Source organism: Chionomys nivalis, chromosome 20, assembly GCF_950005125.1.
Source record: "Chionomys nivalis chromosome 20, mChiNiv1.1, whole genome shotgun sequence".
Lineage (NCBI taxonomy): Eukaryota > Metazoa > Chordata > Mammalia > Rodentia > Cricetidae > Chionomys > Chionomys nivalis.
In genome coordinates this window covers 42887288-42911773 of record NC_080105.1, presented here as the reverse complement: position 1 = coordinate 42911773, position 24486 = coordinate 42887288, and the positions used below count along the sequence as shown (strand labels likewise).

At 43.7% G+C, this 24486-nt stretch overlaps 2 protein-coding genes and 1 non-coding gene across 3 annotated transcripts; 1 reads left to right on the top strand and 2 right to left on the bottom strand.

The window, feature by feature from the left end:
* Nucleotides 1–1272: 1272 nt before the first annotated feature.
* On the bottom strand, nucleotides 1273–1377 carry LOC130863285 (small nucleolar RNA U13). The gene has a single exon (XR_009055714.1). It is a non-coding gene; the product is annotated as a small nucleolar RNA U13 (small nucleolar RNA).
* Nucleotides 1378–1735: 358 nt separating this feature from the next.
* On the top strand, nucleotides 1736–18047 carry Tti2 (TELO2 interacting protein 2). Its single transcript, XM_057752476.1, has 8 exons — nucleotides 1736–2665; nucleotides 4195–4381; nucleotides 5174–5266; nucleotides 6770–6957; nucleotides 7030–7173; nucleotides 9888–10050; nucleotides 11690–11858; nucleotides 17582–18047. Exons 1-7 carry the CDS (start codon nucleotides 2052–2054, stop codon nucleotides 11783–11785), a joined length of 1485 nt encoding a protein of 494 aa, XP_057608459.1. The 5' UTR covers nucleotides 1736–2051; the 3' UTR covers nucleotides 11786–11858; nucleotides 17582–18047.
* Mak16 (MAK16 homolog) lies at nucleotides 12363–20847 on the bottom strand. Its single transcript, XM_057752477.1, has 10 exons — nucleotides 20763–20847; nucleotides 18671–18720; nucleotides 18484–18593; nucleotides 18336–18400; nucleotides 18025–18176; nucleotides 16732–16786; nucleotides 14940–15014; nucleotides 13306–13419; nucleotides 12730–12795; nucleotides 12363–12560 (listed from the first exon to the last, which is right to left on the bottom strand). The coding sequence occupies exons 1-10, from the start codon at nucleotides 20775–20777 to the stop codon at nucleotides 12363–12365; spliced, it is 900 nt and encodes a 299-aa protein (XP_057608460.1). The 5' UTR covers nucleotides 20778–20847.
* Nucleotides 20848–24486: the final 3639 nt, after the last annotated feature.

Here is a 24486-nt window from a genome sequence, read left to right as displayed (position 1 = left end):
CTCTACTCTTTTCACTCATTAGATATCCCGGAGGTCCACAACATTAGACAAAGATGGCTCTCTTTTTCTCAGTGCAGCTGTACCGAGCTGCATTGTGTCGATGCAGATCCATGCAGCTTCAATGCGTGCATGGACCGTGATCAATTCAGTCTGTCCTCTGTGTGTGGACATGGAGGTTCGGGATACATTTGTTGCCTGGCTACATTGTGCCAGGCACTAGGAGTAAAGGCAAGGCCAACTCTGGCTTCAGGAAGCTCAGTGAGAGACCTCTACAATAAAGAGCCTTCCTTAAGTCCAAGAGGACGCCTGGATCCACGGAAAACAAGGGGCACATGTTACCAAGAAGAAACGACTCACACAGAATGAACACAATAACCTCTTATTGACCAGCATCCATGCTGCACTTGGGCCTTTGTGTGGGAAGGTTCTTTTGGATGTGCTTAACAGTGATTGATCAGGAGTGCCACCAATTGGTCAATGTAGGAAAAGCCAAACGAAAGAGACCTTGAGTTAGGACTCTAATGACCAAATTTCCGCCGAAAGAAGAAAGGCAAGTTAATGCTAGTGCTGTGGCATAGCTGCAGGAGTGACAGCTGTATGGCCTTTATGCCTACAGATGCTGTTCTAAGCATTTACGTGCATTGAACTTAAAAATAAATTCTCCCAACAGTCCTAAGAAGTCCTATTATCTAAAAAAAAGTTCCCCAATGCAGAAATGAAGACACAGAGATCTGAGCTATTGCACTTATGCAAAATGTCACACAGGAAAGAGGGGGCAGTTAGGCATCACAGGGTAGTTGTAGACAGTGCACTATGAAGTGAGTGTTGTGGAGCTCAAGGGATTGTTGGCTGGAGAAATGGCTCAGCCCTTAAAGGCTGGGATCACAACCAAAATATGGCTCGGCAGTTAAAGGCATGCCATGACTAACAACCTTCACAAACTCAAGTTCAGCGAACCAGACTTTCTGACTTCCACAGGGTCCAGGAACGCACGAGATACATGGTTAAATGTATGAACTAAATATTTACAAAAATAGAGTAATTACTTGTAACAATAACCTCTCTTAAGAGAAGTGTATGCTCTTAGGAGCATATGAACACCCTTTTCTGGCTTCTACAGACCAGATGCACAGGCGATACACGGATATGCTTGTGGACTAAACACACTCATTACCATCTTCCTTTAAAAGAAGTATACTCATAATGTATGTTCCACAGAATTAGTGACTCAACTTAAAATTCAAACCAAAACTAAGGATCCTCTTAAGTTCACGTCAGACGGGTAATGTGCCCACGTCGTAACAAGGTTTAATGGGCGGCACATATCACGCACTAGCGTGAAACCCCAATCATCACGCTTATGAACCATGAAAGGATCAAGCTTCCTGCGTGCGAGAGCAACGGTCAAGTCAGTCCTACAGGTTTTACAGAGAGGGCGACCGACATAGTGCGGACCTATTTAGCTTCTGCACACAAAATTTCGTACAATTAAAATCTACTGGGAAGATTTTGTGAGCAGGCTCTTGTCTTGCTCTAGAAAAATAAAATCAGCAGCAAAATTATCGAGTGGACGCTTAATTATGCAAATATATTCTTTATAGCTCCACCTTTCACTGCGTTCCCTCTCCGCCCGGCTGTTGCTTTTCGGCTGTAAGTCGTGACCAGAAGCGTTGCGGCTCCCCTGGCGGAAGTAATTTTTGCACTTTACGGCGACAATGAGCCCAGGGCCGGAAGTTGCTGAGTGAAGAGTCTGTACGGGGAAGGCTGTAGGTCCTGGGACCCTCGCAGGTGTCATGGCTCAGTAGTTTATCTTTAAAACTTACTTTTTTTGGTGCTCGGTCTTCAGAAGGATTAATTCCTCCACGTGTTAGGGGTTTGAGGCTCTCGCCCTAGCAAGGCCCCTTGCACTCGACTCGTCTGTCTCTGGTTTCCGTGCCGTTCGTTGGGAGACTCCCCTCCCGGGGGCGACCTTCCCTCTGAGACTCCAGAGCCCACCCCGCTTGGGTCTCCGTCCCCCGTGGGAAACCCAACCCACCCGGGAGCGAGCGGGAATGAAGCTGGACGATGCCTCCCCGCCCTCCGAGAGCTCTGCCTGCACCCTCGAAAATTCCCTCTCCAAGATTCTGCACGGTCTTAGCCAGGCGTCAGGCCGGGGCCACGCCAGACCCGCCGTCCTGCACGACCTCAGTGCTTTAATCGAGGCCGCCGATGGGGACGAGTTATTTGCGGGAAGTGGGACTCGGGGGATGCCCGAGGTCCTGGGACAGGTGGCGAAGGCCCTGGAGAAGTTCGCAGCCCCGCCCCAGGAGAAGGCAGAGGGAGGCGATGGCCATTCCGATGTGCCCGAGAAGGCAACCGAAGTCGGGCTACTGTTTCTCAAGCTGCTGGGGAAGGTGGAAAGGACTGCTAAGAGTTCTCCCGTCTGCCCTGCGGGGAAGACAGGCCTCCGACACTTGGCGGGTCCCGTGTATGTTTTTGCCATCACACACAGACTGAAGCAGCCTTGGACCAGTACAAGGTCTCAGCAGGTGGCTGATGAGGTGCTGTCCTTACTGCTTCGGGTTACGGAGTGCAGTTCTGTGGCAGGATTCCTGTGCGGGGAAAATGAGGATGACCGAGGGAGATTTGCTGCGGTCTTGGGGCTTCTGAAACCCCATTTGAATAAGTGAGTACCGCACCTTTCACTATTAGCAGGCAGATAGAAATGTTGACATCTTCGATCTCTTAAGGCCCAGAGCGGTTGTGACCTGCTAGAAATGAGGTAACCAGATAGAAGCAAACTCCAGATTAGAACCGTAGTCTTCTAACTCCATTTTTCTGCAAAGAACGACTGCCTTGGGAAATTGGAAATTCTGTCTCATTTGTATGGAATCAAGTATCCTATGCCAAGCACCAATCTTTCAGCTTGGATTTAAATATTGGGACCTCTAACTCTGATAACTGTTAATTATTAAATTAGGATGATTATTATATAAAGAACTAATAGAAATAAAATGAAAAAAATCACTTCACTGTAAAGTGGACTGAATTGGATTGCTATTAGCTAAAGTACTTGCTGTGAATTTTGACTTGCTACGTTTAGTTTTTTGTTTTGTTTTCAGCCATGTTTTAATTTTGTTTATTTATTTATATTTTATTTATTCGTTTTTGAGGTAGAATCTCACTATATAGCCCCTGCCGGACCCGAAACTCTTCTATAGACCAGGCCAACATAGAACCAACAGTTTGGTCTGCCTCTAATTTCTTTGTGTGTCATCACCTCTATTCCAAGCAGGGTTTATTTTCCTTTTAAAAGGATTTTATCGTTTTTAATTATGTGCCCCACATGCATGCCCCACAGGCGTGCGTGCCTCACCATGCCTACTGTGTGCACTGCCTGAGATTGAGCCCAGGGCTTTGTGCGAATTAGGCAATCCCGTTACCGCCTGAGCTGGATCCCTAGTCTTCTGGCACCAGATGCTGACACAAAATAAACTTGGCCCAGAAGGTTTTGAAACTAGCGCCTCTTTGGTTTTTTTAGACATGCTTACTTTATAGCCTGTCTCTGAGCTCCTCATGTAGTCCACGTTGGCCTCAACCTTGAGAGCCCCTCCTGCCTCGGTTTCCTTCATGCAACACTGTGCACAGTTTTAGTGTTCTTTTATAGGGCTGGGTCAGGCAGTTCCCATGAATCCTGTTTTATTATTTGTAACTCAAGGCAATATAGCTGTTATACAGTAATTATTTTGAGGAGGTTGAGTCAGATGTGCAGACTCCTTTTATAAACTAGGAATTGGTGCTCGTGTTCTGATTTGTTACTTGGACACTGTAATGATGAGACACCTTTCCTGTCCTCTCTCTTCTCAGCACTTGGCACATCATCCGCCAACATGACCACGGACCCTAGAGGACTTTTACATAGCTGTAGTTATACATGGCTGCTGCTTACTTGATAAGCTTAGATTACCCAGAGTTTGGGCAGTTGCTGAATGTATATAATGCAAGTTGTGTAAAGTAATTCAATTCAAATCATAAAATGTATTTGAGAAAACAAGTTGTATAGGATATATATATAGATATATATACATACACACACACATACATGCATAAATGTATATATATAAATCGGTTAAAGAAACTCTTGTTAAGTTTAAATAGTTTCTTTGCTAATACTGTGTCATTTTATTTAGTGTGGTTTTCATGTGGTCCTTGCAGGGAATCCTGGAAGAATAATCCCGCTGTTAAACATGTTTTCTCATGGACTCTGCAGCAGGTCACGCAGCCCTGGTTGAGCCAGCACCTGGAGAAGATACTTCCTCCGTCTTTGCTCATCTCAGATGACTATCAGACCGAGAATAAAGTCCTGGGTGTGCAGTGCCTCCATCACATTGTGATTAACGTGGTGAGCAGCCTCGCTCCGGCCTGTGCTGATTGGACGGGCTGAGCTGCTCATGGCTGCGCTTCCTTTCTCGGCTGTTCTTCTCTGTTTATGTCTTACAAGTAGCTATATATATATATATATATATATATATATATATATATAGTATATATATATGAATGAAACTAAAAGCAAAACGAAAACATGCTTATAGAAATTAACTGGTACCTCTCAAGTTTAAAAAAAAGTCAGGCCAGGCGGTGATGACATACACCTTTAATCCCAGCACTTGAGAGGGAGAGGCAGGCGGATCTCTGTGAGTTTGAGGCCAGCCTGGTCTACAAGAGCTAGTTCCAGGACAGACTCCAAAACTACAGAGAAACCTTGTCTCAAAAAAAACTAAAAAAAAAAAAAAAAAAGTCAGAACTCATACCAAAATGTACAGAGTGTTGCTGAAGGAGACTTTTGTACTGTAGTGCTCCTAAAATACATGCAGAAGAGAGTGGTTTACTAAGTTTGCATATACCCATATCTAATTTATTTATTTATTTTTGTTTGTTTTTAATTTTATTTATTTGTATTTTTTAATGTACTCTTCATGTACACCTGCAGGCCAGAAGAGGGCATCAGATTTTAATACTAATGGTTGTAGCCACCATGTGGTTACCAGGAATTGAACTCAGGATCTTTGGAAGAGCAGCCAGTGCTCTTAACCTCTGAGCCATCTCTCTACCACCACCCTCCATTCTAATTTAAAATTAGCCACATTTTGCTACTCTTGAGAAACCTTTAACTGGATAATTTGTGTGTTTTCAGCCCGCTGCTGATTTGCTGCAGTACAACAGAGCCCAGGTCCTGTACCACGCCCTTTTCAACCACTTGTACATGCCAGAGCATCATCTCATTCAGGTGTGTAAGATTTACTCCTAACCGCCTGGGTTCTGGGATGCGTCGAGGGTAGTATTGCATAAGCCGGAGCAGTTTAGAGCTGTTGTCCCCTGGGAAAAGGAGGGCGTCTGAAAGCTGCTACATCTCAGTGTTAAGTGGGCATCCACTCTGCTGAGCATCTGCACAGCAGCCCGGCTTTTATCTTCATGAGGGTCAACTATACGCTACTTGCGGGTAGGTCTGTTTTTATTAATTAAATGTTCCTCTGTGCTGGTCCATGTCAACAAAAGGATTTGAAACCTCTTGTGTGTGGATACTTCAGTGTCACTCTCCAGCCAACACCATTAACTGATAGCCATTACGTGTTTGTGGCAGGATCAAGAATAAGTGATTCAGAGTGTTTCTAGCTTGAAGCCCTTTGGAAGACTTCTGTGTAAATGCATGACTGCATACATCGATCCCCGTGTATGCACGATACAGCAAAGCTGTGTTACGAGAGGTGCAGTGTGTGACCAGCAGCAGTAGGCAGCTGGACGGTTGAGGGCAGCGCTAGGAGACTGGGAGTGGCGGGATGATGTTAGTGGAGGTGAAGGTAGGTTCTTAGGAGGAGAACGCTGAAGACAGAAGAAACAAGCTATAGAGAGTTGTTAGTAGAGCTGCCTTGGTTTTCTTTGTGCTGGGATTGAATCCCAGTCCTCATACATACAAGGAAAGTGCTCTCCACTGAGCCTCCTCAACTTGTTGCTTGTTTTCTGTAACAGGGTCTGATTCTAGCTGACCGGAAACCAGCACTGACCCTGACTGCTAAGTGCTGGGAAGGCAGATGGCAGGTGCACAGCACAGTGATGAGCAGCTCCTCCTTGCCTCTGTTCTGTGCTTTCTGTACCTGTAATATTTTGGGTCCTGGGAACACACTTAATATCAGATCAAAAATTTAACATGGCCGGGCGGTGGTGGCACATGCCTTTAATCCCAGCACTCGGGAGGCAGAGGCAGGTGAATCTCTGTGAGTTCGAGACCAGCCTGGTCTATAAGAGCTAGTTCCAGGACAGGCTCCAAAACCACAGAGAAACCCTGTCTCGAAAAACCAAAAAAAAAAAAAAAAAAAAAAAATTTTTAACATGGTGGAGAAAGGAGATTTTTTAAATTGTCAGTCACCTAGAAAAGTCAGAGTGCTAAAAGGGAATGCCTGGACATGATGACTTCAAATAAAGAAGTTTGGTCCATCTTAGATTCTGTCGGGCAGTTTGATACAAAGTGCCCGTGACTATCATGGATCACTAAGTCTAAGGGACAATAGATTTAGATTCCTGGGTTAAAAAAGGCCTGAACTCAGCCATTCTTTCCACTTCACAGATTAGTAAAGAACAGTTCTTGAGAGGAGGTTTGAAAATTTGCAGTAATATGTCTTTTAGAGTTCTGTGACATATCCTAGGGGCAGTAGATTAATGAAGATCTTAGAAGATCTGTGATGTTGTGGATGCAAATGAATGAACTCTGGTTTCTTTTCATTCTTTTCTCTAGGCTGTGCTCCTGTGCCTCCTAGATTTATTCCCTGTCCTAGAGAAAGCTCTGCACTGGAAGGGAGATGCAGCTCGAGCCACTGCACACTGTCATGACGTACTGCAACTTATCCTCACCCACATGGAGCCAGAGCATCGCCTTCTCTTACGTAGGACGTACGCCAGAAACCTGCCCACTTTTGTGAAGAAGTAAGTGCCTGGGCTGCTCTGGTCAAACACACCATGTTCAACTTCTTAGCATCTCGTTTCCTCTTTTTTTAGGTTGGGGATCCTAACTGTCCGGCACATGAAGAGGCTGGAGCAAGTTATCATTGGTTATCTGGAGGTTTATGATGGACCAGAAGAAGAAACGAGGTTGAAGATACTGGAAACCCTGAAACTTGTCATGCAGTATACTTGGCCCAGGTATAGCATCCAGGCTGACAGATGTGCTGGAAGGGCGTGCGTAGGTTCACTTTCAGTTCAGAACTTGCCCAGATAAACTATTCGGGACATGCAATGTATTTGAATCTTTTTCACTTGGTTCATCTCTAGGATATACAGCTACTTCAAATACTCATATTTGAACCCCTTTCATCCGCCAATGGTTCTAGGTTCTGACACAATTAAATTACTTCTCTTCCTTAAAAGTTCTAAGGCTGGGCATTGTGGCACAACCCTTGAATTCCAGCACTCAGGACGCAGAGGCAGGCAGATTTGAAGCAGAGGCAGTAGGTTTGAAGCAAGCCTAGTCTATTTAATGAGTTTCAGGCCAGCCAGGGCTACATAGAGAGCTTTGTCAAAAAAAAAAACAGAAAACGAAACACAAAAATTCTGTGGTCATGGAAGTTGGGAAACATTGTAGATTGTATTACTTTTCTATTTCTCTGGTAAGATACCATGACCAAGGCAGTTTATAGAAGAAAGTTTATCTGGGGCTTACAGTTTCAGTGGGTTAGAGTCCCTGACCATTGCAGAAGGGAGCATGGCAGCAGGCAGGCAGGTATAGCTTTGCAGCAGTAGCTGAGTGCTCACATCCTGAGACACAAAGGATGAAGGAAGAGAGAGCCAACTAGGAATGGAATGGGCTTTTAAAACAGAGCCCACCCCTGGTGCCACACCTCCTAAGTTTTTCCAAACAGTTCCACCAGATGGGACCAAGTATTCAAATACATAAGCCTAAGGGGTCAATTCTCATTTAGCACAGCACACAGATGGTCGGTCCAGATTATAATTAGAATTTATATCAAAATACTAAAGGCTGTTTAGGATTGATGTGTAGTTAAGTGGTAGAGCACTTGTCTGTCATGTTCGAGGGTTCCATCCTTATCACTGTTCCTCCCCAAAAAGGCTACTTAGAGAAGTGCTTGAGTAGGCGTGTTTAAGTGTTCTTCCTACAGTTCCTCAGTCTAATGGAAGAACGGTGTGCTTGGAGTGTTCGAGGGCACATCGTTCAACATCCGCAGAGCAGTGACTCGGTTGCTAACTTAGGATGCGCTTATTTAGAAGGCATTCCTTATGTGGCTTGACGGTGTCAGGAGGAAAGGACCACCTGAACTGTCTAGTCACCTAATGGCTTTCTTGCATGAGTGGGCGGAATTCTGGAATGCAGCCAGAAAACCAAGAGCCCCAGCTTAGTCTGTTTGGGAGTGTATTTTCTTTCTTATAAATATACCAGGAGTCAAGAAACTTTCCCTAGTGAAAAATCTTAGTCACATTTGTTACTATATTGCATTTCTTCACCTATCTTTGTCCACCACTAAACTACAGAAGACAACATTGAATGTATTCCTGAAGCACTCAGTACCTGTTATTAGGTGCATAAGTATTTAGAGGATGAAGAGATGGATTAAATGAAATTGAATCAAACTCATTCTATACTGGGCCATTAAAAGAGAAAAGTGCAGGGCTGGAGAGATGGCTCAGTGGTTAAGAACATTGCCTGCTCTTCCAAAGGTCCTGAGTTCAATTCCTGGCAACCACATGGTGGCTCACAACCATCTGTAATGAGGTCTGGTGCCCTCTTCTGGCCTGCGGGCATACACGCAGACAGAATATTATATACATAAAAAATAAATAAATATTTAAATAAATATCTAAATAGAAAAGTGCAGAAATGTTGGGATGTGAGGACAGGGGCATGTGTACCTCTGTGTAGACGCATAGCATGGGAGTGGTGAACACGCAGACTGCGGTGACTGGTTAGAGACACAAGCCGGGAAACACTGAGCAGTTGAGATGAAGTGATGGAAATGAGTTTTCTAGTTACAGTTCTATAATATCGGGGGTGTGTGTGTGTGTGTGTGTGTGCGCGCGCACGCGCGCATGTGTCCGTGTCCCACAGTTCATGTTACTGTCCACCTTTCATTCAAGTCTGGCTTATAAAACTTACCAAGTTAAAGCCTATAACTTAGTGGCATGGTGTACAGTCAGAACATCGTGTAGCCAATAGTTGTGTCTATTTCATCAAAAGGATGAAAACTTAGAGAAAAGCAACTAATAATAAAATAGAATAATAGACTAGTCGAGTGAGTAGCCAGTGACTGAAAGCTCATAGTGACACTTAAGCCCTGCCAGTCATCCTTATTTCTCTAAGGCAAGGTTTTTCTCTGTAGTAAAGCTCACGTTCTAGATCCTCCGTGTCCTCAGTGCTGGGAGTCTAAGTACATACCGCTGCCTGCAGCCCTTAATGTCCTAGCATTAACTCACATGACTAGGCTGTCTCATCTCAGGTCAAAATTATAGGGCCTTGAGCAGGATGATCTCAGCCCATAATAGGGCAGTTTTCTTGAACAGAATTAAGCATTGGCAGGAACATATTTCTGGTGGTTTGTTTGAGACAGCAGGGTCTTGCTGTAGCCCTGGCTGCTCAAAAATCTCAGAGATCCACCTGTCTCTGCTTCCTAACTGGTATCAAGTGTTCTTGAGCAAGCGAGCCATTGTGTGTACACAGGCTGGGTGTAGTAGAAAGAAAGGAACTTTGAGGCTAACAATCTGCCGTCTGCCTTTGGTCCTGTTTGTGGTGCTGCGATAGCAAACATCATTTGACTTCAGTTTTCCCATATCTGGACCAAGTCTTGTCCAAGTTTAACATGCCAGTTTGCAATATGAAGGGTTTTTTTTTTTTTTTGTGATTTCAGAATTTCCTGCAGAGTTGTGGTCTTGCTGAAGGCTCTCCTGAAACTGATATGCGATGTAGCAAGGGACACAAGCCTCACATCCGAGGCTACTAAGAGCACCCTGCTCCAGGAAGCCACAGACTGCCTGATTCTTCTGGACCATTGTTCTCAGGGGCAGGTGAAGGTAAGGCAAGAGTCTACAAGTCAGTTTCAGTTGGCCTCGTTCCTAGGTAACCCCAGTGATTAATTGTAATTTAACTACTTGTATGCCTAAGCAAGTTTGGACATGAACATAGAGAGTGTTAGGCCCCTACCTCTGTACTCTGTAGTCTTGGACTGTTTGTCTGATACCTTACCGTATTTATTTTTGGTGGTAGGGCCAAAATCTTTTTTTTTTTGGATTTTCGAGACAGGGTTTCTCCGTAGCTTTTTGGTTCCTGTCCTGGAACTAGCTCTTCTAGACCAGGCTGGCCTCGAACTCACAGAGATCCTCCTGTCTCTGCCTCCCAAGTGCTAGGCCACCACCACCCGGTTGGGCCAAATTCTTTTAATACTATTCAAAACCATTTAGAGCAAAAAAGATCAGATATTACTGGCATTCAGGACAAGAAAGAACAAGCCACCAGGATTTTATACAATTGTGTTCTGAGATTGACACGATACCCACTGTGTTAGTGAGGCAGACACCTTAAAGTTCCACTCTAGACTTTGAATTAAAACCAGTACTAACAAAGCCCAAAGAAATGAGGTTCTTAGCTGCAAAGGAATAATACTGTAATTGAGATACCACGGTGTTCCTATGGTGGGAGGGACACCTTTTGAGATGTTTGGCCATATTCTTGTGTGGAAGTGCAGGTATATGGGACATAGGGTGTCATTCACGCACCGTCCCCACTTTTTAAGACAGATCTCACTGACACAGAATTCAAGTAAGCTTGGCTGGTTGGTTGGTGGGCCAAGTAGGCCCCAGGGATCTACCTGCATTCATGCACCGTCCCCACTTTTTAAGACAGATCTCTCACTGACACGGAATTCTTCAAGCAAGCTTGGCTGGTTGGTTGGTGGGCCAAGTAGGCCCCAGGGATCTACCTGTTTCCTCTTCCCCATACTTAGGTTACAGGTGTGTGGTCCCACTGATGACAAGTGTGAGTTTTAAACATGGACTGAACCTAGGTCCTCATGCTCATCCCACTGAGCTAGCTCCCCAATTTCCAAATACTCAATTTACCAGCAGGGGAAGTTCTTCATTTTCATGTCCCACAAAATTCTCAGAACTAGTTTATGGAATCTATAACATGTATTTATTTACATGTAATTGAAAGACTAATTTCCCATTTTTATTACAATAAGAATCTCTAAAGATTAAAGGAGCATGAGAAGAAATTCATGCTCCAAAATATGTAGAGCTCAGGTGTGGTTTGCTTTTCAGTTTATTCAAACATTTCATTGCTGCTCTTTACACACGTTTGTGCGGTTTTCCAGCCAGAGGTCCACTTGAGTTTTTTTTTTTTTTTTTGGTTTTTCGAGACAGGGTTTTTCTGTGGCTTTGGAGCCTGTCCTGGAACTAGCTCTTGTAGACCAGGCTGGTCTCGAACTCACAGAGATCCGCCTGTCTCTGCCTCCCGAGTCCACTTGAGTTGTTATGGCTAGAATGAAGCAGGCTCTTAGAAGCCAGTGGGCTACATACACGCACGGAACAGGTTTTAACTGACACCTGTTCCGGTAGAGGTACTTCCTTTAAGTGCCCACACTCGAATGTATGAATTAAGACAATGGGGAAACAGGTTTTACAAATTTACTGCTTGTTTGTTTTCATGTTTCAGGGTCTTCTGTCTAGAATCGTCCTGTCCTGTGAAGACAGCACAGTGGTGAGCTGCATTAGGAAAGTGCAGCAGTGCTCTGCAGGTGTCCCTGAGTGACACTTACCATGACCAACCAGCAAGGAAGGGTGTGGATGGAGTTATGGAAAAATCTATTTTTATACTAAACATTGTAAGTTGGAACTTTTGTTTTTTTCAGTTTATAGGAGAAACTGAACAAGGGGAAAAGTTGAAGCTGGGTGGTGGTGGCACAAGCCTTTAATCCCAGCACTCAGCAGGCAGAGGTGGATCTGAGTTTGAGGCCAGTCTGGTCTACAGAAAGAGTTACAGAACAGCCCAGGCTACATAGAAAAACCCTGTTTCAAAAAAGTAAAAAGGATAAAGAAACACTGGCATTTCTATGTAAAAACTGGGAAGGGAAAATTTAGCACTTGTAATTTAGAACTATTTACACACAGTGTCAGTCCAGCTCCAGGGACTCCTCTGTCAGATCCCTGGGCTCAGGCTGTTACAAACAGCACATGTTACAAAAATACTCTTTACACTGTAAGGCTCTCTCTTCTCCACTCACTCCCTGGAGTGACACAAATATTCATAATATAAATACTGTATGAAATATAGCACAAAAGAGCACAGTTGGAAGTGTTGACTTTTCAGGATAAAACGTGAAGGAGACTCATGTGGTTTTGGCTTTGGCTGTGGGTTCTGTCTCCTGCTCATACTCTATCTCCACATAGGCCCGTTTTTTCCGCAAAGGTCCTTTCAAGGGTGCTTTGCCTTTGTGTTTGGCCTTAAGGGCCTTCTCTTCTTCTTCTTCACTGGAGGAGTCGTCATCCTGTTCTTCATCACTGCCAGCATCCAGTTTATCCATATCCTAATATGTGGAGATAGAAGTCAGACAGGGAAGTGCACAATTTCTCCAGACTTTTCCCTGCTCAGCCAGTACAGAACAGACGAGAGTTTATCTGCTCCTGTGTTCAGGTTCCTCCTGCTCCCCCCTTTTGTAGCATGCCACAAAACATTCTTTATTCCACAGAGCTCACCTCAAAATCACTCAGGTCACTCTCATCCACATCATTGTCTTCTACAAACTCTCTTTTACCCACATCCTAAGATAAAACATAGTTACCAGGTTAGAAAAGAAAAAATGAAGATCCAGTTTAGACACGTAGTTTTACCTGTTTTCATAAATAAGTGAATCAGAGTCTTCTAAACCTATTACTCTCAAGTTTAACAATTATAAATTAAAAAGAAAAATTAAGGATATAAAAGCCTACACTTTATTGGCTGAACTCTGCTAAACCAGAATTAATCATCACATGATACAAAAGGGGGGTGGAGAATTGGAGAAATGGCTCAGAGGTTAAGAGCATTGGCTCTTCTTCAGAGGTCCTGAGTTCAAGTCCCAGCAACCACATGGTGGCTCACAGCCATCTGTAATGAGATCTGGTGCCCTCTTCTGACATGCAGGCAGAACACTGTATAAGTAACAAATCTTCAAAACAAAACAAAACAAAAAGACAAAGAACAAAAGGGGAAAATAATGCTGCCTCTGAATTACATAAAAACATGTTATCCTAAAGATTGCTGCGTTTTAAAACAAAACAAACCATACTTACCTCTTCATCTTCCTCCTCCTCATCTTCTTCTTCATCTTCAGAGTCACTCTCGGCTTCCTGTTTCTCAAGGGCCTTGTCGAAGGCATGGATGGGGAAGTTGTAGATGTCGCCATACTGAAGAATAAACATACACTGCCTTTAACTGTTCTTTGAATATTACATTTTTCAAAGTTCCTCTGACCAACAAGCATATTATTCATCATCAGGGACTAAATAAGGAAACTATGATAAACAATATTTCTATAACTTTCCAACCTATGTACAGTGTATTTACAACTTTTAACAATCAGCAGTTGATATTAAATAGATAGCTTCTATGGAGAAGAGAGCCAAGTCATTTCAAATCTAGTTTATGAAACCACGGGCATTGGAACAAATCTAATTTTGCTTAGAAAGGGAAATAACACGTTTTAATCACCTTTCCATCTTTCTAAATGACACTATTATTAGTCAAAAGACTGAAATACCTTTTAAAAAGGTTTTTTAAAACTTATTTTAAAGAACCTCAAAAGATTAGAGTAACACAGAAGTAAACACTCTAGCCATTGGGACTGAGGATGGAGGTTGATCGACAGAGTACTTGTTTAGCACATACAAATTCCTAGGTTCAATTTCCAATATCATATACACCTGCATGGTGATCTCCCTATACCAACCATGTGGGAGGTTGGAGACAGGAAGATCAAGAAATTAAAATCATCTTTTGCTACAAAGTGAATGTGATGCTATCACGAGATATAGTCTCAAAACAGCAAAATCAACTATAGGGAGGTAGTGGAGTGAATGTTTGCTGACATGGTACGGCTATGCCAAGGACCCCAGAGCATAAGACCCTGGAAGAATGGCAAAGCTGTCCTCTTGTCTGAGTGCACATGCTGACAATGTGTACAGAAATGTCTACTATAGCTCTGCTTCTGTCAACACTTATGGTCTGAAGTAGTCCCCACTACAGAGACTGCCCCTACTAAGATTTAGCTAAACCTGTCTCCTTACTTGTCTGCATGTAATACCCTACTCCCTTGTTCAGCTGTGTGTAATAATCTGCCTCCCTGTTCAACTCTATATAGTAAACATGATGAGCTTCCAGGGTGCTCAGGTTTTTCATCCAAGAGCCCAGTCCATCTAATCCGAGCTTTCTACATATATATCTTTTTGCTCTTTGCTGCCCGGAATCAGGTCTGTCCCTGGAGGCTATGCATGGACGGAGGGAAAACCTATGACTTCTATGTTTTTATACAGGACTGTTGAGCTTGGAAGTGTCAACTGGAAATAAGGGCAAAAAAAAAGTCTGACCAGGACAGGTCTACATGTATTTGTTTTATTCCATGCACAAATTGCCATGGGACAGCTATTTGTGACGTTTAAAAATAAATAGATTACATGGACAGTGGTGGCGCACGCCTTTAATCCCAGCACTTGGAAGGCAGAGGCAGGTGGATCTCTGTGAGTTTGGGGCCAGCCTGGTCTACAAAGAGTTCCAAAACAACCAGGAAACCACGTCTCAAACAAACAAACAAACAACCCCACCTAAATAAATAAACTAACAAATAAAAATTTAAAAATGCATTTTCTGTATTTCCTAGCGTGGTGCTACTACTTAAGAAAACACCTGCCAACACAACTAGCTTTCTCACCGTTTCTTGTTTCAGTCTTTCCAGTAATTCCTTCTCAATGGCGTTGTCCAGCTGGGCAGCTATTAATGCTTTTTCCTATAAGAAAAAGTACAAATCCATTACTCCATTAGGACTCATTTTCTAGCCTGTTGGCAAATATAATTACCAGCTTTTAATTACAGTATGATGTAGTGTAGTTATTTTCTACTTGCATCCATTAGTGAGGCTTTTGCCTCTCTAGCCAGACACATTTCTTCTTTCCCTCTCAAAAACTCTTGGGACCTTTCAATTCAAGAATTCCCATCTATAATTTGCATAAATATAACAAAGAAAATAATTCCTATGACTTCAGCAATAGTATTCTAGATTTTTAACAAGTTCTCGATAGACAAACTACACATACATGCTTACATACATTTAAGAATGTCAGGAGGGGCTGGAGAGATGGTTCAGTTGGTAAAGTGCTTGACCTGTGACTATGAGGACCTGAGTTTGGACTCCAAGGATCCACACAGAAAGGCACATGACGGCACACACTACTAACTGCCAATTGCAAGAAAGGAGGCAGACAGGTAGGACCCCTGGAAGCTTGTGGGAAAGATCCTGGCCTACAGAGTTCAGGTCAATAAAAGCTCTCAAGAAAATAGTAGGAGGAGCTTGAGGACTGTCACTCAAGGTTGTCCTTTGACTTCCACATGCATGCTATGCCATGCATGTGTGCTCTATGTACACTATAAATATACAAGTGGATTTAAAAAAGTGTCAGAAAATACTTTTGGTGGGAAGGAGGCCTCTGAATTCACATGGGAAAAGTGTAACTTTCTCTGCAATGTTTATAAGAACAACTGTTTGATAATTAGGGAATATGGAAAGTCACTAGCTGGACTTGAATAAAAATTGGTGTATAATTAGTGGAGAATTAAGAATTCAGTGCAGTCTCCAATCATCTAAGCTCTGTGTGGTGATACACACCTGTAATTTCAGTACCCTGGGATGCTGAAGGAGAATCATGTTAGGCCAGTTTAGGTCAAATAGTAAGAGGCTGTCTTGGACAGCAATGAAATAACAGATTAGAGATCTAAAGGTCCATGTGATTAGTAGGAATAAAAGTACCAAATATTATTGAAGGTGCTCCTTAAAAGGATAAAAGGAAGCGAATGTCATTTGGTGAAAGAGAAAGCACTGTGAATGCCAAGAAGAAATGAGAACTGGAACTTGTCGGAACAGCTGATTCTGAGGAGGAAGCTCAGCTCAACTCAGAAGTACCAGAGAGGAGGAGGACAGAGACTACTCTGGACAACAGCTGGAATTTCTGGAGCAAGCTGTCCTCTTCAAGCATATTACCATCACCACCCTTTAGTAACAAAACCACCCAGTTTACTTCAGAGTAGCTTAACTCGAGATCAGAGCAGTGTGTCCCATTCTTTATTTTTAACCAATAATCAAAACTTTTCAATTTTCTAAGTTATATAACCAAAATAGCCATAAGGCTACTTACAGACAGGGTTTAAACTCAGCTGAAGATAATGCATGAGTCAGATAATGTCAAAATTCTAAATTCTGAAATGTCTGACTGAGGAATTTTAGATACGGAGTTATATAAAATACCTTTTTACTGTTTTCCATTATATCCAAATGGAGAATATCTGCTTTTAGCCTTCAGTGAAAATCATAATCTGAAGATATGAAAGTGACCATATGTCACTGAAGATACACTCCCCAATTTGTGACTCATTATGATGAAGCCCACAGGCACCAACCCCTTTCTCACATGGAGACAGAGAAGCTATGTAAGCATCAGAACAGTGTTTACCTCTCTTCTCTTCTCCCTCCGCTCAACCTTCTTGCTCAAAGGAACAAGTTTTTTCCTAGCAGAAATCAAATACATTATATTAGAAAATTCAAGTTCATTCTAAAGATTAAAGAATTAGAATTGGGCCGAGCAATGGTGGCGCACGCCTTTAATCCCAGCACTCGGGAGGCAGAGGCAGACAGATCTCTGTGAGTTCGAGACCAGCCTGGTCTACAGAGCTAGTTCCAGGACAGGCTCCAAAGCCACAGAGAAACCCTGTCTCGAAAAACAAAAACAAAAAAAATTAGAATTGGTTTTCTGTTGACAGCACATCTGCCCAGCACACACAAAGCTCTAGGTTTGATTGCTATGTGCATATGAGCATGAAAACACACACCTACAGTTGAATGGTAGGAAAAGCCAGGAGCCCAAGTAGTGGCTCATTTACATCAGTAACTTAGCACTGACCTGAGGCAGAAGGATCACTGTGAGTTGGAAGCTACATATTAAGTTCTAGGCCAGCGTGTACTACAGGGTCAGAAGATTTGAACTTGCTCTGTAAACCAGGCTGGCCTTGAACTCGCAGAGATCAACCTGCCTCTGCTTCCCAAGTGATTAGAGGCATGCACTGCCATGCCCAGCTATAGAAGTCAGATATTTTAACATGTAGGGTTTTTTTGTTTGTTTTTCGAGACAGGGTTTCTCTGTAGCTTTGGAGCCCGCCCTGGAACTAGCTCTTGTAGCCCAGGCTGGCCTCAAACTCACAGAGATCCACCTGCCTCTGCCTCCTGAGTGCTGGGATTAAAGGCGCACACCACCACTGCCTGGCTTTTAACGTGTGTTTTAATGTGGTTATTTTTATTTTCTTTAGGTTCATTACACTAAGATTAATGCTTCAGTGAACCAAGAAACGGGAATTTTCTGAAAAAGGTTCACATGATTTTTAACATTCTCTGCTGATCTCAAAAGGCCTCCATTTGGCACTCCTTCAGAACTATTAGTCCTGTGGATTCCATGTCATCATGTCATCTCTACCCTGAGTGTAGTTCATACTTCTGATAATCACATTTTTACATCATTTTGAAACCTTTCATTTCAGCTTTTCTCAGGGACCTACACAGAAAAAATTTCAGGTAGGTAGGGTACATATCTTCTGCCTTAAAATCCTGCAGAGCCACTGGGCACATCCATATCCCAGTTTTGTCTTGGCATAGCATAAAGGATTAGTCACAGGTGAGTTTAATAGGAGGCGCTGTTTGTGACACGGTCTAGGGAAAGGCTGAGTGTAAATAAAGGAATGAACGTGGCCCTTACCGCCGCTTCAGTGTAAGTTTTCTAATTCGAATCAGGTACTGGGTGATCTTGGTAAACCTCTGCTTACATTTGTGTCGAATGAAGCGAGGCCAGTAAATTAAGTTTTCATCTATTTGTTCCAATGCTTTCTCATAGTTTTTACTAAGTCGGACCTGTGGAACAGAAAAGGGAAACAAGGGGAAGGTAAATCGTTAGGCCTTCATGTTAGTAATGACAGGGCACACAGAAGATGGCTTCAATGTCTAGAGATGGCCAAAGTGTCACTCTTGCTCTTGAGCAACGGTCCCTGCCGTTTTCTCAGTGAGCCTTACCCGTTCCCAGAGCCGCCGGGGAAAAGCTGCTCGTTCTATGACCTTCATATACAGGTAGCACTGTCCTGAGGATAAGTTAAACAGCCATGTTACTATTTACAGACAAACTAGAAAGAACCTTTTATAAACTTTTGTGTGGTTTTCATACCTTTCTCTTCTTTAATGGTCGCATACTGACTGTTTGCCAGAGGACAAGATGACCGATTGCACAGCCCAGTCAGACTATACTCATTTCTGCAGAAGCCCTGAGTCTTGGTTCTAGGACGCAAGGAAAGAAATGTTTCCAACCAAGGGGGCAACTAAATACGTTTTAGTCTAGACTGCAATATACTCACCTTATTTTGAAAGAACAAAATTGTTTGTTTCCTAGTGTATTCCAGATAACCTGCAAGACAAAGTGAAAACCCATTTACTCTGGCCCCAAAGGTGCTGTTTAATGTAAAAAGAGACAGTGTTCTCCAGGCTGCAAATGGTGCTCACTGGTACAATTCTTCCCAGCATGTACAAAGCCCTCAGTTAAGTCCAGCACCACTACCACCAAAATACAAACAAAAAAGACGAGGATCTTGTCATAGCACAGTGCTGCAGCATCCAATAAAAGGAGAGAAAGTAAGTATTCTTTTAATAGGCCTGACTTGTTTCCTTTACACAGTAACATAGTCTTTTTTTTTTTTTTTTAAAGCCCTAAATACAGCTAGGCAGTGGTGGTACATGACTTTAATCCCAGCATTTGGGAGGCAGAAGAAGGCGGATCTCTGTAAATTAAAGGACAGCCTGGTCTACAGGGCTTATTATTTAGCAACAGAATAATTTAATTAATAGTTGGCAACTATTTTCCCAGAATTTTCTCCAGTATATACATACATTCTATCATCTGTAGTATGTACCTATGCATAGTGTTAAAGAATCACATCACATATACCCGGTGACTTTTCTTTTTCACATGTGTTCATTATCCACTGTCAAAGGCTGCACAGTACTAGATACTTAGACATGCATCCCACAACTTTATCCCCTTTCACTGTCTCTCACTAGCTAACGTGTTCTTTATGCTAATGCAAAAGCACTGACATCTCCAGGCCCTGACATCATAAACACTCTAATGTTTGTGGATGAAAGAAAGTACAGCCTTCAAGCACAGTATTTAGTTATGAGAAAGTATATAAAATGATGCAGCAACAAGTTGCAGTCAATTTAAGAGATATATATGGGTGTATGAGAGCATAGAAGTCTTTGGATGGACTGCCTAGAGGAACTGAGAAAGACTCTAAAGCAATTAAAGGAAAAAACGAAGGGTCAAAGCGTAAAGCATATGTTGAGTATTTAATAGGGGTATCTGGTGGGGAGGTAGGAAACAAATTAATGAGTGAGTGCGGATACCACTCACACTGTGGCTTTTAAGCAGCATTGGATCAGACCTCTCCTAAGCACCACATTTGTCTGTGTATCTAGCTGCCCACTTAACATCTCTGAAAAGATCCCAATGATAAGCATACCGAGATGCCACTTTTAATTGCACACTCCTCCAAAGAATACAACATTCTTCCCAGTTCCCACTAAAATGACCTAAAAACGTTTCCTTCAAGATTCCACCTGCCCTCGCCCTGGCAAGGATATCATATTCATCATCCCTCTCTCACCATCTTGATTCCTATAACAAGGCCCTCCGATGCCCTCTATATTCCGCCTTTCCCATGTCCGATCTTTGTACCTTTACCATTCCTACCCTCCTTCAGTGGCTGGCTCGTTCCCGATTTCTTTGGTTTTTATTGAAATGCCTGACTGGCCATTTCTGCAGTGGTCTCTCCTCTCCACTCTTCCTCATAACTCCTCTTTCGTGGTATCGTTTACTATGCAAACGTTTCATCCGTTTATTCTCCATCCCCACGGTGCTTATGAAAACACAAGTGTTGTCTGACTGATTAACAACCAAGTACTCAGTAATTACCACAGTGCCTACTGGAATTGGTAAGTATTAACAACCCCTGCAAACCAACGAACGTAGGATACTGCCGAAATTATGACCCAGACAGTAGAGCAAGGTAGAGAAAAGCCTAACACAGGATACGTATACAGAAAAGGAACGCTCATGGACGCGGGACCCTTAAACATGAATTGTAAACTTGGCACCTCTCCCGCCTTCCACGTCCCGGGACACTTGTCACTCAGCTGGCAACGGCACAAGGGCCTTTACCGCTAGGCACCAGGGACTAAGTGAGTCGATCCGGAGGGAGGGTGGGGTGTCCTGGCCTTTTAACCGCAGTGGGGCTCGAGTGGGGACCCAGTTCTGAAAACCCGGTTCTGCAAGTCTCGCAATCCGAGAAAACAGGAGACGAACGGGCCACCTAAGTATGTGGGTTTGAGTCCTAAGAGAACGAAATGGCCCGCACAAACCCCGGGGCTCCAGAGCAACAGGAGGGAACTCACATCATCCGACTGCATGGTGTCGGCGGATCAGCACGCCGCGTTAGGCAGGACAAGGAACGCAAACACGCTCCTTCCGGGGAGTCACTTCCGGAGAGCCCGGCATAGCCTATCGCGAGAGTGTCTCAATCTCGTGGAATGTCGTGACGTCTCCTAGTGGACTGTGCGTGCGCGCTTCCGCTGTCTAGCGCTCGACCAGTTCGGGTCCTGCTCGCCGCCTGCATCCTTTATCCTAGCGGCGCAGGCGGCGGCACGTGTGTCTTGGTTGGTTTGTTTTAGGAGACGCTCTAGCGTCTTCCTCAGTGACAGTCAACGTTGTGCACTCGCCCAAAACCTCTAAAAAGTGGGACTCATTTGTCCTCTCTAATTGGTAGGCGCGCTCCCGAGCCTCCCATTGTACACGCGCGGGGACTTGATGCTAACGCCGTCCTGCTTCCGGGCTGTGGCCACGAGCCTGTAAGGACTAAAGGTGTCAGCTCTTTTACCAGCCTGCTGCGACTATTTTGGTTTTTCGAGACAGGGTTTCTTTGTAGCTTTGGAGTCTGCCCTGGAACTTGCTCTTGTAGATCAGGCTGGCCTCGAACTCACAGAGAAACGCCTGCCTCTGCCTTCCGAGTGCTGGGATTAAAGGCGTGCTCCACCACCACCCGGCTCCTGCTGCAACTTGTAATGGCCATCTCCCTCCTCACTTTGTTTTGGTTTTTTTTTAATTATTTTTTTTTTTTCGAGACAGGGTTTCTCTGTAGCTTTAGAGCCTGTCCTGGAACTCCCTTTGTAGACCAGGCTGGTCCCTCCTCACTTTGAAATACACACCATAGAACTACTTTAAAGCAAAGCGAACAAAAAAAACCTGTGTGCAAGTGACCCACCAAAACTGACAAATTATCCCCTCAGCCTTGCTTCTTCCATAGTGCTGGGAATCAAACTCAGGTTACTAGGCTCATACAACCTTCCGAGCCATTATCCACTGAGAAAAATGCTTTTAAAAGGTCATCAGGGGTAATAACAAAATTGAGGTTTGCTTCCCCATTTCTCTCCCCTGAAAGCCATGAAATAATTCACCAAGTGATTCTGGAGTGACTGCCATGTACCAGATACATTCACAGGGTCTAGGCAAACAACAGCAAGGAGGGAAATAGTTCTGTGCCCTCAGGGTACTTAGTCATGGGGATTCAGAAAATAAGTAAATAAATGATACTATATACTACAAAACGTAATATTTAGGTGCTAGCAAGTGTTACAAAAGCAATGAAGCAACTATGCACCATATAATCCCTCTTAGCTGTTTGGGAGGCAGAGACAGGAGGATTGCTTTTGTTCAGGAGCTAGAGTATTATAGGGAGACCACATCTCCACGATGTTGGTGATAACTAGAATGGTAAAGCAAAGGAAGAGTGTAGGTAGAATTTTCAGAAAGGTTTAATTGGGAGAACTCCACAGAAGCGATAACTAATAGAAAATGCCAATGAAGTGAAGCTATAATGCGTCATAACAACACGACTACCTGTGAAGGAAGACAAAGAACAAGCGCAGAGTCCCACAGGTGAGGGGATGCTGCGCGGAAAGAGGAGCAAGGGGAAAGTGCAGCCTAGAACATGAAGAGCAACAGGAAACAACACTAGGGGATGAGATCAGGAAGAAACCAGACCCAAAGCATATGCAGCCTTCCCAGTAAACTCTTGGGGTCTTTTAAAAGATCTTGGTGCCTAGATTGTGTCTCTGACCAAACAGCAATAACAGATTATGGCAACGTGATATTAACCACTAAAGAGAGGATATGATAAAAATGTCATAAAGTGTAATTCTTAAAGTTCAAATAATCTACAAGATAGCAGGAAGAAGGAATGTTCAATTCAGCTTTCTCATCTGAGAGATGGCTCATGGGTTAAGAGCACTGGCTATTCTTCCAAAGGACCTGGGTTCAATTCCCAGCACCCACATGGCAGCTCATAACCGTCCGTAACGCCAGCTCCAGAGGACCTGAGGACACCTTCACACAGACACACATGCAGGCAATACACCAATGTATATAAAAATAAATAATCTTTAAAATAGAAAACAAAACAACAAAAAAAAGTGAGTCCAGGTATGGTGGCACATGCCATTAATCCCAGCACTGGAGAGGTAGGTGGATCTCTGTCTCTCTGAGTTCAAGACCAACCTGATCTACCAACCAAACAATCCCCACAAGGTTATCAGCCCTTAATAGGTGAGCTTAAAGTAGAAACCTTTGCAAAAAACATGTATACATCTTCATGATTTCAGATTGGGCAGATTTCTTAGCTAATTAAAAGCACAGAAACAATAGCAAGGAAGTGAGTACCATAGGCCTCTGTAGTGCTCTGTGGTTTAAATGAGAACCCCAGCCCCGCCCCTGCCCCGCCCCAGCCCTGCCCCTGCCCCGCCCCTGCCCCAGCCCCGCCCCTGCCCCTGCCCCACCCCAGCCCTGCCAGCTAATGTATTTGCATGCTTAGGCCCCGGCTGATAAACTGTCTGGGGAGGACTAGGAGTTAGGGCTTTACTGGAACAGGTATATTCTTGATGGAGCAGGCATGTTGCTAAGGGTGAGTTTTGAGATTTTTAAAAGCCCAAGCCAGGCTCAGTGTTGTTGTAGAATATTTGTTTAACTATGTTTGTCTTGTCTGCCTAAGAAGGCACCTGACTGGTCTAATAAAAAGCTGAATGGTCAGTGGCCAAGGAGGAGGTATAGGCTGGTCTTCCAGACTTAACCCTGTTCCCAAGTATGCAGGAGGAGGAATTTAGGCTGGGGCGGTGGGGGGGAGGGGGGGGGAAGAAAAAGAGAGGCCATGGCCAGACAGACACAGAAGAATCAGGAAAGGTAGAAGTAGGAAAGCAGGACATACAGAAGGAAAGAAAGACCATTCTGACTGGTGCAAGATGAAACCTCATAGGGTTTTTTTGGTTTTTTGTTTTTTTTTTTTTGCATTTGACTAAAGTTGTTGAACATTTAAGCGTTTCTCAGCCACTTGGGATTCCTTTATTGAGTTCTGTGCTCCATTTTATTTATTTATTTATTTATTTATTTATTTATTTATTTATTAGCTTGTACTCACAGAGATCCGCCTGTCTCTGCTTCCTGAGTGCTGGGATTAAAAGCGTGTATCACCATTGCCCAGCCTGCACTCCATTTTAAACTGGGTTATATGTTTCCTTGATATCCAGGGGTTTTTTTTGTTTTGTTTTGTTTTGTTTTTTTGGTCAGCTCTGTAGACCAGGCTGACCTTGAACTCACAGAGCTGTGCCTCTGCTTCTCAAGTGCTGGGATTAAAGGTGTGCACCACCACTGCCCTGTGACGTGAGATTTCTTTTTTTTTTTTTTTTTTTTTTTGGTTTTTCGAGACAGGGTTTCTCTGTGGCTTTGGAGCCTGTCCTGGAACTAGCTCTGTAGATCAGGCTGGTCTCGAACTCACAGAGATCCGCCTGCCTCTGCCTCCCAAGTGCTGGGATTAAAGGCGTGCGCCACCACCGCCCGGCAACGTGAGATTTCTTAACACGGCTGCTTACTTAAACCAGTTAATGATGAGACTCTCATTCCTGAGCTTGGCACAACTGGACCCATTGTGGCTTCAATCTTGTCCTGTATTTTGCGAGCCTGTATTTCCCTTTTGAATCACCATAATACTTTCATAAATTCTCTTTTCACACAGGGTCTCACCAAGTTGCCTAGAGTTGGGACTTGCTCTGTAGCCCAGGCAGGCATCTTTGA